The sequence below is a fragment of the Coffea arabica genome, chromosome 5e, assembly GCF_036785885.1.
Source record: "Coffea arabica cultivar ET-39 chromosome 5e, Coffea Arabica ET-39 HiFi, whole genome shotgun sequence".
NCBI lineage: Eukaryota > Viridiplantae > Streptophyta > Magnoliopsida > Gentianales > Rubiaceae > Coffea > Coffea arabica.
This window is the reverse complement of record NC_092318.1, coordinates 48,663,581-48,680,556: the sequence shown is the minus strand read 5'-3', so window position 1 is coordinate 48,680,556 and position 16,976 is coordinate 48,663,581. Positions and strand designations below refer to the sequence as shown.

Below are 16,976 nucleotides of genomic sequence, written 5' to 3'. Positions count from 1 at the left end.
TACATATCCTAATTGCCTTAAAATATTTAACCGAATTTTCAACATCACAATTCACATATCCATGGCTTTACATATCCTAAGAGCCTAAAAACAGTTGCCTATCCAATTCCAACCTCAAATCAGATCTCACATAACCATTCTCAAACTTGAGCCTTTCCCATATTGAAAGTTGAAACTTTCTTCAATTCTTCTTCTTATATTAATTGCCCCATGGCAACAACAGCAGGAACAGAACCAACATGGCCTGAACTGCTTGGGAGCAACAACTGGGAAGGGCTGTTAGACCCCTTAGATCTGAGCCTCCGGAAACTGATCCTCCGGTGCGGCGACTTCTGCCAAGCAACGTATGATTCCTTCGTCAATGATGCAAACTCCAAGTTTGCAGGCAGCAGCCGCTACGGAAAGAAATCATTCTTCCAAAAAGTCATGCTGGAAAATGCATCAGATTATCAAGTCTACTGCTTCCTCTACGCCACAGCTCAAATCGGCGTTCCAGAAGCCATCCTCCTCCACTCCCGCTCTCGTGAAGCATGGGATCGTGAGTCCAATTGGATTGGTTACATTGCTACTACCACCGATGAAGTTAGCAAATCTTTAGGCCGCCGTGAAATCTACGTTGCCTGGCGGGGCACGTCCAGAGATTATGAATGGATAGACGTTTTCAGTGCTCGGCCTGAATCAGCTGATCAGCTTTTTAAGCCAAAATCTTGGGACAAGAAGGTTGAAGCAAATGAAGACGACAGCGATGAAGATGAGGAGGAGAAAGCGACTAAAGTTATGTATGGTTGGCTAACTATTTATGTTTCTGAAGATCCCAAATCTTCTTTTACAAAAACAAGTGCAAGAAAACAGCTTCTGTCAAAAATGAAAACATTGATTGAGCAGTACAAAGATGAAAAGCTCAGCATAACATTCACTGGGCACAGTCTTGGTGCAGCTTTATCAATTTTATCAGCTTTTGATCTCGTGGAAAATGGGGTGACTGATATTCCGGTATCAGCCATTGTTTTTGGGAGTCCGCAAGTTGGGAATAAGGCTTTCAATGACAGGGTTCTTGAATTCCCAAATCTGAAAATTTTGCATGTTAAAAACAAGATTGATTTGATTCCACTGTACCCCAGTGGCTTGCTTGGCTATGTTAATACAGGGACTCTTTTGGAGATTGATACAAGGAAATCACCACACTTGAAGGACTCCAAAAACCCAAGTGATTGGCACAATTTGCAGGCAATATTGCATGTTGTAAATGGTTGGAATGGGAGTAAAGGAGAGTTTGAGCTGAAGGTGAAGAGAAGTTTAGCTCTGGTGAACAAGTCTAGCGCATTCTTGAAAGAAGACTATTTGGTTCCTGAGACATGGTGGGTTGAGAAGAACAAAGGGATGGTAATAGATGAGAATGGAGATTGGATTTTGGCACCACTTGCAGATGAGGACCTACCAGTTCCTGAGGATTAATGGTGATTTTGATGTCTTTTGACATTGTTTATTAATTATCCTATGTTATGGGTTGTAACAGTGCTAGTCATGATTTCCATCTTGTATCTTCTTTTTATCAGAATCTTTAGTTAGATTGCATGAATAAAGTGGGATTGCTTTCATCTTCCAATTTTTTTTTTTTTTTAAAAATCATTTATGTAGTTTTCACTTTGCCTACCAAATCACAATCTGGAATCTGGATTTGATTGAGAAAAAGGCTTGCAAAAGGATAAGGCCATAAAGGCTATGAAATTGCCGAATTGCTGATACTGGCCCACCTTATTGGAATGTCACCTTCGGGCTTCAACTTTTTTTTTTTTTTTTGGTAAATAAAGATGCATTACAGTCATCCGTGGGGTGGTAACGCCCTTTTAAGTCTTGCCCCTTTAAGTCTTGCAAAAGTAAGGGAAGTGCAAAATTAGAACATAATTCAAAAAAAGTGAAGTCTTGAGTGTTGCTTCTTCCCCAGTTGGCAAGGATGTCTGCACATTTGTTTGCTTCTCGATAATTATGATGAAAACATACTTTCTGGAATGTAGTCAACAGTTCCTGCAATCAAGAATAATAGGCGAAAGTTCATGAGAAATAAGATTACTTGACTTACACAAGGAGATGATAATGGAAGAGTCCATCTCCACTTCGAGAGACTGGATATCGAGGTTTTTTGCAAGCTGTAAGCTTTCTCTAAGAGCCCAGCATTCAGCAGAAGGAACTGAACAGAAGCCTAAATTCCTTCAGGCTTCAACTTTAATTTGGGGGTTTGGTGGTTATTTATTTATTATTATTATTTTGTGTTTGGGGGTTTGGGTTGGCATGGACATTCTTATCTAGACTTTTATGGCGACTGACACTGACCCATTAACTTATGGATCAAATATTTTCCTATGCCTAGTAGTTGCTCTCTGTCCTTAGGCTGATCCAGCCCATATTTCTCATGGACATTTACCACGGTTACGGTCTCTCTTTAAAAAGTTAAAAAAAAAAGTCACAGAAAAAATGAGGTAACAAAAAAAGAGAAAAAGGTAAGCTCATTTTTTAATTAAGGTTTATTAAATCTCGAAATATTTGAAATAAAGGGGTAATTAACAATTATTCATGGAGATTATGTCAGTGTAATATTATTATTATTATAGCTATGATGACAGCTTTCTTGCAAAATCCTCAGGTTCCATAACATAAAGTAAGCCAAAATGGATGTTAAAAGAAATAAAGCTACAAGGTACCTGAAAATTATAATTTGTTACAAAGTGAAGGTAACTTTTTTCCATGCACTTTTCCTTCCTCTTTCTACCATCCCACAACTTACCTACCAATCTTATAATACCAAAAAGAAGCTCGAATATTAGGAGATTCTTACTGTTGCACAAGAAGCTCAAATATTACCTACCATCCCACAAATTCCATGCATTTTTTCTTCCTCTTTCTTTGTTTGGATTGCATTTTTTTAGATTTTTTGCAGAAAAATTACTGTAACAATTTAATATATGTGAGATAATAATGTGATTAAAAAATGTATTAACAGAAAACGTAGTAATTTTTCTTTTTACAATCCAAACAATGCTTCACAATCACACCCCACCCGAAATAAAAAAAAAAAAAATGAAAGGTGAATAGTATCAAGGGCAAATTGTTTTGGGATGCGGAAAGGCAATGCACGGCCCAAAGGGTGAAAATGCTGGGCTATAAGTAGAATCAGTTAGGCATTAAGATCAAGATCCAAGTACAACAGTTAGATGATGGAATGAAAAGATTGAACTCTTGTTTCCTGTACTTTGGTTTGTTTAAAAATGCCCAAAACAAATCCCAATCTGGCAAAAAGGTTCGAGGTCAAATGCACTTGTTAACGATCCTGAGGAAGTCAGTGAATAGCCTATTCCGTTCAGATTGGGTTATCAAGCTGTGACAGTGACAAGATTGTGTTAAGCAATAGTAGCTATCAACAAAATTCATTTTATAGTACAAATGAAAAGTTTCGAATTCGAGTGTTCGAAACTTCTCGAATTCAAATAGATTTTTGCTCGATTTTCTGTCATTTCTTTGTTAAAAAAAAAAAAGGGAGAGTTCCACAATCAATTGTAAACATCCAAATGTTCATTTTTATCGTCTCTTAGATTATCCCAGCGAAATTATAAAGAAAGTGTTGCTAAGCAGATGAAAAAATGTCTAGTTATAGAATATGCTTTCTAGCGTAACAATTTTGCTGTCGGGGAAGTAAAAGGAAAAGTAGATCACGTCTTCCTTATCCAGAGGATTGTTTGACAGAATCAGGGAGAAGTTGATGCGCATTAAGACATTTAATCAGGCATGAAATAGATAAGAACAGCAGAATTATTGGTAACTCAAGCAGATAATATCTAACTTTACATGCCTTGGAAATTTGCATCATCATCCTATTGAGTCTTCTTTACGAGGTAGGGCAGCTGCAGAAGGGGGGGGGGGGGGAAGATATAGAGGTTCACCCTATTCCGATGCTATGCTATTAACGTTGATGCGTAATTTTTTTTATATTGCTTATAATTACGCTTTAATTGATAGTGAAATTCAAATTTGAGTATTTTGGACATAATGATCAAAATACTTGCTAGTTGAGGCACAACATGTTGATGAAACTCATCATCTTTACTATTCAGTCAAAAATTGTTGTTCCCATATCGAAAAAAAAAATTTACTTGTGGTACAAGTGATTAAAACATTTTGTCAATTTATGGTTGTTCAAGAATACTTGCGGTAAGAAACTATTTACATGAACAACTGTATGTATTTAATGGATAGGTTTTTTTCCCTCTAATTTCTAGTAGTTTTAAGAAATAGGGCGGGAAAAATGGGATTTGAATCTAAAATATCTAATTCTAAAGAAACGACATATGTTTTTCTTTAATATTTTATAATACTATAACACATGTATGGTATAAAAATAGAATTTATTACAATAATTCGACTGCATATATAATTTATAGCCGTTATTCCATATTGTCTTATTTGCAGAGAAATACAAAATATATATTCAAAAATACTACTACATAACAAATATTAAAATAAAAATATCGTATCAAAATGAAAAAAATATAAAAAAGAAAAATTTGTCAACCGCACCAATCACCCCCCACCCCACAAAACAACCCTAAACACCAAAAAAAAAAAATCCTTTAAAGTTTAGAAGCAAAAGATTAACAGTAAGTGTATTATTTCTTTTGAGGGGGTCAAAAATAATAGGGTCAAACCTCTAAAGGGCATATATCTGAGGGAGCGAGACAGCAAGTTAAAGCAATCTTGCTACTTCTAATACGCTAACACGGACGCCTCCGCCACCCCCACCCGCCCCGCCCAAAAAATATATACATGTATAAAAAGGCCAAAATAAAGACAAACGTATTTTATTTTTACGTTTCGATCTTCTCTCGTTTCAGTTACAATTACCTCGTACTGCCTGGTGCATCTCTCCTGGACGCCCCTTACTCCAACACCCTTCATTCTCTGCTCTGATTACTTCTCAAAGGTAAGATTTTTATCAATCTTTATTTCCATTTCACCTGGAAATTCTCGCAATTATCTTCAATACCATTTGAATTAATTGCGGGCAGATATTATTTTGTGGAGTTACTTGCTTATGTTTGTATGCACGAAGTTCTTTTTCATTTTTCTTCTTATCTGGTGACGAATTGTGAACCTTGTTTTTTGGGTTTTTTTCTTGGTTTTTTTATTTCCTAGTATGTGCTTCTTTTTTACTAGCTGAATTGAATTTTCTCTTATTGATCAGAGGATAGCTTCATATGTGGTGAATGAGTTTCAAATTTTAATCTTTATGCATGTCCTAGGACTTTAATAGTGAATTTGGGTCGTTGTTGTTGTCAGCTGTGATTTTCACCTGACATGAGTTGTGGAAGAATTCACTCTGTTTTCTTGTTCAATTATTTTTGTTTGAATAGGTTTTGAGTTAAGTAATATTTGATGTTGATTTTGTCTTTTCTGGATTTTTGTGGTCTTAGTAGGGAGTATGAAAATGCAGAAGAAGAGAATGAATTGAGTTGCATGTGGACACGTGATTGTGGGTTTGATTGCGATTGCGTGGGGTTTTCTGATTGGATGAATGATTTGAAGGGTCTTCAGCGAGATAAGAGGACCCTTCAAACTGGAATTGCTGCTTTTATATCGAGCTGTTTGAATTTGTGATAGATTTTCCGTTACGACAGTTAGTTTTGGCTGTTTTTTGGGGGGTTTGGATCCGTGTGCGGTCGTAAAATCATGCCAGCTGTACAGAAGCTTTATAACGCTTGTAAAGCTTCGCTCACGCCAAATGGACCTATATCTGAGGAGGCTCTTGAGAAAGTCCGCGCTCTGTTAGGTAAGTAGACTGAATGATCTGCATCGTTGCTTGAATTTGATGTTTCTTTATTGATGCATCATTGTCCAATGTGAACAGAATTGTGTGCTTAAGATACCAATAATCAGTTGTGCTGTATTCGGTTAAGACTCTTTTTGAATCTAATATGCACATTCTTTTATTTTTTGGTCTTGTTCTCATGAGTGCTTTTATATAGGACACGTGTTTTCAATAATCGATTCCTGCAATGATCTATAACTTTTTTTAGTAATCTCTTGTTTGTTTGTTATGGTTGTGGGTAGGATTACGGATTACCTAACAACTTCAACTCAATCATTAAAAAATGTGGCCTATATGATCATAGTTAGCAGTCCGGCATGATGCTAGACTCGTGTACCTTTTTGTTTAAGGATCAGGCTGTTATGCTCATTTCTCTTTAAGAGAGTCAGTGTAATTTATTGTGCCTCACATGGAGTTTATACCCTATTCGCATCATTCTCGATTGCCTAGTCATTTAAGGAAAGAATGAAATAAAGTGCTCGTTCCTCATTTCCTTAGATGATTTGTTATACAATGGCATGGTTTACATGCTTATATAATCGGTCTTTCAGACCATGTTGCTTAGTCTGGCGTAGAAGTTGTCACTCTTGCATTTAGTTGTCAATTAATTGGTGGAGTAACAGCAGATGCACTTCACTTTATCATCCAACTGACCTGGCTAAAGTTAACTATGATAGAGCATATGAATATTTTTATACTCACGGTGCATTTGTTGTTTGGTCATGCTTCTCACTTAAAGGGAACTTTTTACGATCTATCCCTAGATAAACCATGTGATATTATGACCTTGAATGTTAACCAATAAGGACAAAACTCAATAAGCTTTGTGTTTTATCCGCTAGTTCCCTTCCTTTGGCTGTATCTTTTTTACTTTCTCATTACTTGGTAAAAGTTAATCCACCGCCCTTATTTCTATTTCCCTCTTTATTAAACGGTGCAGTCTTTGTTTAGTGTTTTGTTACTTATAGAAGGCTGCTAAGTTCTTCAAAAAATACAGAATATGCAGTATATCACCTTTTGATATAAAGTTGAAGTTACGTGGATTAAATATGTCCAATGCATAAGATTAAAGGACCTGGTATCTGAGAAGTTGTAGTTGTTCATTTTCACCTCTAAGTTTTGTGAGGAAATGCAAACTTATCTGGAAGAACTAATTCAATGTAGGACCTGTTAAGATCTATTATGAGGATGGAGTATATAATATCCCATTGGAAGTGCATTCAGGTACTAGTATATAGTGTTTGAATTAGGTCTACAAAATTGTCAGAAACTTGATGCAGCAATGAGTAAAATCATGGGGAGATCATGATGGTGCTGCATCTATCATGAATCTAGAGAAAGCACATTCCTTTTTGCAACCTAAGATTATAGAGTATGTCATCAAAGAGAAACATTTAGTCCAAGGGAAGGTTTCCACTGTCTTTTTAAGTATGGATGTAGAATTTGAATGCTGACGGTATTTTTGTAATTTCAGCAGTTATGCAGCAGGGATATCAGGTCTTTGTGCCAGCTAGGTGCAATTTCTAGGGGTATAAAAGAACCTAATCAAGGCGAACACCCTAGTGTTCAAGCTTGGTTGATTATTTTAACGAGCTTGAAAATTTGTTCAAGCTTGGCTTGTTTATTTGCCAAAACGAGTTTGAACTAGCTTTTATTGAGTTTGAATGTTATTGAACATAAAACGCTGTTCAAATGTGGCTTGATTAGCTGGTGAACCAAACTCAAACGAGCTGTTATCAAAGCTAAAGCCGATTCAAGTATCAAGTATATTGGTTCATTTTTTAGCCCTAGCAATTTCCGAATTAGATTTTTGATAAGAGTCCTGCCTTTAAGTGTCGAACTCAAGTTTATGGTTGCCTTTTCTAAAGCACTCAACCCAGTTTGGATTCTTACACCTTTTTGCTATGTGAAGCTTCCTTAGCTCTTTGATTAAGCTAGTTGTTAAGAATCCTTGGCCTCTAAGGCTGGCATGTTCTCTCTCTCTCTGTTGTCATAGCCTTAGGTTATGAAGGAATTCAACGAAATTGTTTTAAATTTATGATGTTGTGATGTGCTTTCTTTGTGAAATTTTGAGTGGCAGTTTCTAGAAAAACATAGGTGGAAATCCTATAATTTAAGTTTTCACACACAAGCATTTCAAAAGAGATCTTATCATCTCTTCACTCCACTTGGTGCTGCATCACATGAATTGTGGCTTAGAGTGGCTGCCTAAGACACTTAAAGAGAAGAAATTTGGATTCTTGTATAAAAGATTCTCCTTCTATGTTCAGCAAGAGAGATGGGACAGAGGGAGAGGTCTCTTTTTCATATATCTTTTGGGAGGAGAGGGGAAGAGATCCTCTAGAGGAAGAAATTCTTCCTTTTTTGGCATTTTTATTTGAAGGGGTTTTTACTCAGTTGGCTTTTTTAGGGCAGGGTGGAGCTTGGATGAGAAGAGAACTAGTGAGACAAAATTGGCTGAGATCTTTACATAACGATCTGGGAATTTTTTTTCTTTTTCTTTTCTTTGGTTTGCCGGTCTGCACGTGTTTTAACGGATTGCTTTGGTTACTGCCTCAACCACTGAGATCTGGAATGTGCATAATGTGCATCTAAAGTTGTTATATAAGTAGCACCCAATAGGAAGTTTGGACTGCTTGTGAGCATGCTATGGAGGAACCTCTCCTGTCGGCCCATAAGTACCATTTTCAGACATGTAAGTATTAGATGTTCATTGTCAACATCTGCCATTAGTTACACATTGCAACTTCCTTCAACATTTCACCTGGAGGTCGTTTACAATATTTATATATGAGTGTAATATGAATCAGGGTTGTTGGGATACCCTCATGTGGTTTCTTTTATTTTTATTTTTCATTAGGTCCTTATTTGAATCTGAATTGCACTCTTTTTTTCTATGAAACTAGATTTTTCTCTTTGTTCTTTGCCTATGGTAGAGTACTTTTAAGACTTAATCCACATATGAGAGAGAGCGAGAGAGAGAGAGAGATTGCTGTATTGCCAATTAAGTATGAAACTTAAATGGCACTTTTTGAACAACAAATCCTTTTTATGTTTCCTTGCTATATCAGATCATATCTACTATCCAACAAGATGATGTCATCTCATTTTCAAGATTAGGTAGTTGCGTATGATGGTGTCTGCATTCCATCAGTTGTCTAACATTTTAGGAAAAGTTCCTGTGCAAGAAAGTGGCTGAATGACTTTGTCAAAGCAAAAATTTAAGTTCTTGGCATAATTAGATGAATAGTACCAAAAAACTGCCAATTATTAAAGTTACCTTCTCTGCATCAAGTTGATTCCAGTACTACTAGTAAATTAAGTAGTTTCCAGTTGCATAAGGCTATAGGGCCAGAATTTTTGGCATGAAACTGTTTCTTTTATGCAGTTCTTGTGGATTTGAACGCCTCATAACTCTCTCTTGTTTTTGGCAGACAAAATTAAACCATCAGATGTGGGTCTTGAGCAGGAGGCTCAGTTAGTACGTGGGTGGAAAGGTTCGGTGCGTGGACATAATGGGGTTCCTGAGTCAATGCCACCAATTAAATACCTGCACTTACATGAATCTGATAGCTTCTCTGTAAGTGCTCAACCGACGATTAATCAAAGTTTAACTTTGTTTTGTGCTTTAACTTTTGTTATTAAACTACAGGCTTGAGCACACAGTTCAATATATGCTGTAGGTTTAACTTTTTAAAGGCAAAAGTTGGTAAATCCTGGTTTGGATTCCGTCATGTCGTGTGTACTTTTGCAGATGGGAATTTTCTGTATGCCTGCTTATTCTATCATTCCCCTTCATAATCATCCGGGCATGACCGTGTTAAGCAAGCTTCTCTATGGTTCCTTGCATGTGAAATCCTTTGATTGGATTGACATCCCTGGGCCATCTGATCCGTCTGAAGGTGTGCCATTATACTAGCTCGACCTTTTGACATGAAATATCTGTACATATTTTATGCTTGATCCCAATGATTAACATGTCTGCTTCTAAGAGCTTGGTGCTTTTCTGAAAGTAGCAGCGTAATTCTTGTGTACTAATATTGGAAATCAAATTGCTTATTTGTTTGTATGTTTCTACAGCTATAGAACTTTACCATTTTTAACCTCACGAAGCTTTCCTTTCTGCCGCTCTTCTTTCTCTTTTGGGTTTTTAGTTTGTTTATTTCCATCTCACTATATTTCATCATTTTTCTGATTTTCTATATCATAGTACATTGTGATCTTAAATTTGAATAGCTTTTTCTAAAAGGATGGACATTTTTATAGGAGAACAGTAAATCAAACAAATGTTATAGGATGAGTCCATGGGACTGTGGGTCCTTTTTATTCAAATATTTTTACTGGCAAGACGTATATAGATTTGTTTTTTTGTCTGACCTTGCTGTGTTGGTACTTGTTAGCTTTTTTCAGCCTTGATTTCTTAGGGATGTTTTCTTGTTTCTTGAATTTTTTTCCCCCAATACCTCGATAGCGTTATTGATTACTCAATGGAAAGGATGTTATAGTTCTTTTACGTAGTTTGATATTTTTCCTGGGATTTAGCAAGACCGGCAAAACTCGCAAGGGACTGTGAGATGACTGCTCCGACTGAAACAACAGTTCTCTATCCAACTAGTGGAGGTAACATACATTGTTTCAAAGCTATAACTCCCTGTGCCATTTTTGACATCCTTTCTCCGCCCTACTCCTCTGAGGATGGACGGCATTGCACATATTTCCGAAGGTCCCCAAGAGGAGATCTGCCTGGTAATTCGAGCTTCTGACAAGTTTCTGCAATTCTCTTGTATAAGTATATTAACTTGAACAACTCACCTGACTCTCCCTTTCTGTCAATAATGAAGGTAGCCTTGAGGTGGATGGAGAGACAATCACTCACATGACTTGGTTAGAAGAGTTTCAACCTCCTGATAATTTTGTGATTCGGAGAGGACAGTACAAGGGCCGCGTTATCAAAACTTAACCTTCAAATTTTGGTGGGGTTATTAGTTTTGTGAATGAATTGTGAGCTTCATTTGAGCGCTTTTTTTAGGTGAAATTTGCTAATGTGTTAAAACTGTCAAAATAATCAACAATTCATTTTCTGTGCCATAGAACTTTGGCATTTGGAGTTGTACATATTAATCAACTAGATATCCCTTTTATAGAACACTCACCTTATATTAGTCGACAAACTTTTTGGTTGAGATCTTAGAATTTGGTCATACCTGCAACTTCTGCTTTTGATACCAGATGATTTCCCTAGCGAGTTAATCTTGCATATGTTGGCTGGTTATTTCTTATTTCTATGTATTCAGCTCCATATCACTGGACAAAGCAATGCAGTTTATGAAGTGATTGACGCAATCCAGCAAGACATTAATTGTTGTACTACGAGATTAGGATATTAGCCAATTAGGGTTTTGCTGGAACAAATTTTCTGCTGGCACAAGAGAGATCACCTCATCATTACGTGCATATTTATGCATGCCCAAACATTAGATAACAAAACGTGCAGTAATCATTGCCTAGTTGTGTTCTTGAGTTCATAAATCACAACTGATCATTATGGATCTTCTGAAGAAAAATCGTACAAGTGCACCAACATCTTCAGAAATTAGTATCTATCAGCTTCTAATTAGTATTTGTAATACATTACAAGAAGGCCTCCAGATAAACCGCATATGTACTAATACCACTTCAGAATTCCCATCAGTCAGAAACTGAATTTTACATTCTAAATGTTGTTTAACACATCAATTGACAACGAAGCACGGTTTAGTTGGTAAGATGCTTCACCTGTAATTAATAAATTGCGGGTTTGAATCATCAAGAGATGTAGTGAAACCGCTCTTATCCTCCACCACAGCCACCACCATGGTAACTGCTGCTTCCTCCGCCGCCACCGTCGCCGCAGCTTTCATCATGGCCACCACCACGGCCATGTCCACCATCGCTACCATAATTATTATAATAAACCAAAAATCTATCACGTTTGCCCTTCTTTGATGAACCTTCATAACCTTGGCTACTGCCACATGCAAATATAATCATGGATAAAATTGCAAGGGATGCTATTATCATGCCAACCAAAACCAAGCCTCCATAACCACTGTTTTTTGCACCTAACCTATATGGATTGGCACCATCCAAAGGCGAGATCAGGAATCTTGCCATTCTTTCCTGTATATTACTGCAGTGCAATGCAAGGAATCTGGGCTTTCGATGGACAAGGAAATTGCTCACAGGCCTCTTTTAATCTTCAGTTGCATCAATCAAACTCTTCTTCTTGAACATGGCATGAAAATTGAAACAACAGGACTCATGCACTCGTTACTTTCTCTTCAGAATTGAAGGAAATTAACTGGACGGATGGGTATTTTTATAGACAAAAAATAAGTTAAATTGTTAGTTTTTTCTTTGTATACTTTTTTTTTTTCATGAGTACAAATAAATCCCAGCCAAGGATTTTGTTTATGCATCCTAACTTTAAGGCGGAACACTGGAGCCAAATCCAAATAATTGACACAAATTCATGCGGAGTCAAAGACATGAAATGAACTTGCATCCAATTGGATTTGCTTGAACCTATACCAAAGGTTTAGAAGACCTCTGTCCAATATCGTAATTATTGTAAATTTTATTATTAGAATTATGTATCTGTGTCATGTTTGATATATATGTGCTGGCATGAATGCAAATATTAGAATGAATATATATATACACACACACACACACACACATTAATAAGAAACTAGGAAGGGTGTGAAGAGAGATATGAAGGTAAAAAAATTTTTAATTTTATCTTAATTGCAAAGTAAATCAAAGAAAAAAATAAAACTCAGAAACTATTAGATTTCTTTTTTTTTTTAATTTTTTTTTTCAATTTGAGTTCATAACTTACACAACTAATAGGGTGTATTACAATTGGAAGAATAAAACTAACGAACACAGTCCCTAAGATAGTATGAATTATCAGATATATGTTTCAAGTATTCAAAATAGTGATTCGTCTAAAACCTGTATATTAAGTACAGTTCAATGATGAAAATTCCAAAATAAATAAATAAATAAATAAAGCAATTCCCCGGTTCTTCTGGGCACATCTTTGGCTAATTACCTCCACAGCCACCCCCACCACAGCCGCCACCATCGCACCCGTCACCACCACAACCACCACCATGACCACCACAATTGCCTCCATGGCCGTCATGGCTGCCACCACCTCCATGCCCATCACATGCACTACTAGTACTTAAAGCAGCGCCAGCACCATAATAAAGGAAATAATAATCATCAGAGCTGCTAGTGCTATTAGTTCTACATTGCACCTTCTTCGCTGATTCTTTAGCTTGACCAGCACGAGCACCTGCGCCATAACCACAAGATCTGCTTGTACTGGTGCTAGAGGTTCTAGTTTGTTTCTTCTTGGCTGATTTTTTATCTTGATGATCGCCACATCCAAATATAATCACGATGACCGCTACAAGAGAAGTTACCACAAACATGCAGAGCACAAGCAGCCCTCCATAGCCGCCTGTGCTTGGAGCTACGCAATTTGAAAAGCTACCACAACCGTTCAACGAAGCCTTCAAGAACCTAACCATCTTCATTAATGTTGAAGAAAGTTTTTCGGACTTAAAACTGGACGGCCTATACGGGTATGTATAGGCATCGATCGATTTATGTAATTGCTATGGGTTGATTGATTTGGATGATATTGCTGTTATTTTTTGACATTGTTTTGGGTTTGAAATAGAGTCCTTGTCGGGCTGATTTTGTAATGCTTCCATGACTCATTTATAATTCTCTTTGCATACATATGATTAATTTCCTGGTCCTGATTGCTTTGAACGTGCTTTGTCGTTCAAGACAAGAGCTAGAAGGATAAGATATTTGGCCGCCAAACTCGTGTGTTGCCTGGTCAAAATTTCGTATTAGATCACTAATTAAATTGGGTTCTTGTCTATGTACTAGCTCGTGGCCAAAAGTTTTTTTTTTTTTTGGGTTGAATGCACCAGTAATTCAGTTTATACATAATACCAGTCAATAGTTTCGGAGAATTATGATCCGCTTCATTTCTCGATTTCAACCCTAAACTTGAGAATTCTGATGCAGAAAAGGTCAAATGATGGATGGTCCAAGATTATTAGTTTTCTTTTTGGCCCCATTGCTTGTGTGAGGTAAATTATCTAATAATCCAAAGGTGGTGTCAAAGGAAAGAGTTCGATTACTACACCTGAAACATGATTAGACCTTAGAAGCTGGGAAGGATAGGATTTTGGTAAGCAAAAGCTAATCATCAGAGAAATAATATATCAAGCAAGTTTTAGGGTCCCAGAAGCTAAGTCAGTCGAATATATATATATATATATATATATATATATATATATAATTCAAACGGTGTGTTCCCTTTGGTAAGCAAACCATGCATTGCTCTCCTACAACCAAATTTGAGGGACAAATTACAACCACCTTTATAATTAAAATTTTCTAACGGGTGCGTAGTCGTTAAGATACCTAAATCACTCCTAAATTAGCATATAAACATACACTCGTATTTATTATATCTCCTGAATTTTTTTCAATAAATAGAAGTGTTTCAGTCCAAAACTTCCTACTTACAATCCACCTCCCCCTCTCGGTAAACATCCAACCCAATCCTCCCCCATTATACTTCCTGAATTGTGATACTTTTGGGAATTAACATGCAATTCCTCTTTTATCAACTGCCCAATGGGTACTCATTAGCCAAACCATATATCATTTTTTCAAGTTTGGTCTAGAACTTTTATGGAGAATCTCACCTGTGCATTTCCATTGAATTGAACTGAAAATTTGATTAAAAAAGATTTCAAGAAAAAAATGTTCGACTTTTTGAATATGATATACAATCACCTTTCAAATGGTATAATCTTTTAGATCATTTCTTGTTCCAAAAAGGTTAATTTTTCACTAATAAATGATTAGTTGTGCCGTTAATTTTTCACTTGATAAGTGATAAGTCGTGCCTCAAATGATTTTGATAACGAACGTAACTAAATAGATAAAACGTTTCACCTATAATCGAGAGATTATGTGTTCGAGTCATTGCGGGTAAGTAAAAATCATAATCAATTCTCTTTAAAAAGAAAAAAAGTCATGTTTCCTTCTAGCTCCCAGCATCCAACCATAATTTACCAAGTGTAGTAACAATTAACGATTTTCCGGTTTCGACTAAAATTATAAAGGTCGTGAATTCATCTAATAATGCCCATTTTGACTAGTAATCCGAGTCTTCTAAGGTGGCTTATTATTAACCACCGAACTATAGTACAGATATCGGAAACAGAATATTCAGAAAAATTCCAGAGCTTTGGTCCTAGACTCCTAGTCATGTATGAATGCAATGTTTTCCTGAGTTTTACATTTTCTTGTGTATTTTTCTCAAAGTCTACATGATGTATGTACGCCAAAACCTCGGCACATTCTTTTTGTTGTGGTTTTTGCTCACTATCGGAGTTTCTGAACTCCAGAGCATCTATAAAAGAATTTGTCTCTTCTCAAAGAGAAACAAAAAAATCAATCGCAAAGATAAACAAAACTTTCCTTGGATTACAAGTTACATGCCACGATAACTCTTAAGATATATTCTGAAATTGAAATACGTCCAAAAGCTTCATTACTTAGATTGGTTTTTACCAAATGCATCTTATATATGTTGCATAGCTTACCATCAAACGCCATGATGATGGTGGCCGTGGTGATGCCCGGGATTGTGATGATGGTGGTGATGCCCTGCAGGATTGTGATGGTGGCCGTGGTGATGCCCGGGATTGTGATGATGGTGGCCGTGATGGTGGTGATGGTCGTGGTGGCCGTTGCCGCCCCCATAACCACCGCCAGCAAGAGAAGCAACAGCAGCAAAATAAGCGAGATAATTTATTGCGCTGCTAGAGCTGGTAGTTCCAGTGGACTTACTCTTCTTCTTCCCAGAACCATAATTGCCAAAAGTATTATAACAGGGATTTTCCTCTTGATGATCTTGATCAAGTTCTTTACGACCGCACCATCTGTTCCAACATAGGATCACTAAAGAACCGATTACACATACAAACATGAATCCGAACACTAACAAAAAAATGAATTCAATGTTCCATCCATCATCTGGACCGACCACACCAACCATCGAAAAATTTAGCATCCTTCCCATATATGATATATGTATATTTCTTTTCTGAATATGTATTCCACACTACTAGCCAGAGCCCACACATCATGAGAATTATATTTAACGCTACTGCCGACAAGATGGATTGACGGATCATCGATGGTTCAAGTTTAATGGTCGGTGGCCATCAAGATTGAGTCAGTCAAATACTACTAGTATTTTTCGTTGTCCGAATTTAAGAGAGAGAGTGAGTGATAAATTGTATTGCTTGTTCTAAGTCTGGCGAACTCAGTCAACTTTTTATTTTTGGGATAATTTCGCAACCTCCCTTGAGGTTTCTGACAATTTCACTAACCTTTCCTAAAATTTATAAAATTATACATACCTCCCTTGAGACTAAGGTTTTAATGACAAAATTAGTCCAATTAAAAAAAATAATATTAAAAAAGTACTTTAAATAGAGAGATGAAACTATGATTTCATAAATACCCCTTGTGTATGTACATAAGTTATATTAATAAAAGAATAAAAATAATTAAAAGTTAGAAACAATTAATACACATATTTGACCACTCAAAAAGTTCACATTTAATAAATTAAGCAACATAAATAAGCAATAAAACTATACTAATGATCACAAGATTCAGCAAATCAGACTAGTTATCTCTTTTAGTATGATGTTTGATATGATTCTTGTGATTTTGAATAGAAAAATTTTCATTTTCCCTCCTTTTTTCCATTAGGTATATCAATTAATGTTATTTTGTAAATATAAGTCATTGTTCATCATTAAAGAAATTTTTAACAGTTATTTTCGTTATACTAATAGTTAATTAGTGCTCTAATTACTTAATCGTTAGATATTAGTAAAGGAGAATGGAGGGGAAAGAAAATTCTGTTCAAAATCACAAGAATCATAGCAAACATCATATCAAAAGAGATAACTAGTCTGCTTTGTTAAATCTTGTAATCATTAGTGTAGTTTTGTTGCTT

General features: G+C 36.2%; 2 protein-coding genes across 4 annotated transcripts; both read left to right on the top strand.

The window, feature by feature from the left end:
- LOC113688181 (phospholipase A1-IIdelta) lies at nt 1–1,606 on the top strand. Its single transcript, XM_027205893.2, has one exon. The coding sequence runs from the start codon at nt 211–213 to the stop codon at nt 1,453–1,455; it is 1,245 nt and encodes a 414-aa protein (XP_027061694.1). The 5' UTR covers nt 1–210; the 3' UTR covers nt 1,456–1,606.
- A 3,226-nt stretch (nt 1,607–4,832) lies between these two features.
- Nucleotides 4,833–11,040, top strand: LOC113743410 (plant cysteine oxidase 4). Of its 3 annotated transcripts, none has more exons than XM_027271404.2 (6): nt 4,833–4,972; nt 5,466–5,818; nt 9,292–9,437; nt 9,612–9,759; nt 10,400–10,603; nt 10,699–11,040. In XM_027271404.2, exons 2-6 carry the CDS (start codon nt 5,719–5,721, stop codon nt 10,815–10,817), a joined length of 717 nt encoding a protein of 238 aa, XP_027127205.1. In that variant the 5' UTR covers nt 4,833–4,972; nt 5,466–5,718; the 3' UTR covers nt 10,818–11,040. The 3 variants fall into 3 exon arrangements, with proteins under 3 accessions (XP_027127205.1, XP_027127206.1, XP_071904998.1); XM_027271405.2 differs by having other exon boundaries at nt 5,463–5,818; XM_072048897.1 differs by lacking the exons at nt 4,833–4,972; nt 5,466–5,818 and having other exon boundaries at nt 9,300–9,437; nt 9,541–9,759.
- Nucleotides 11,041–16,976: the final 5,936 nt, after the last annotated feature.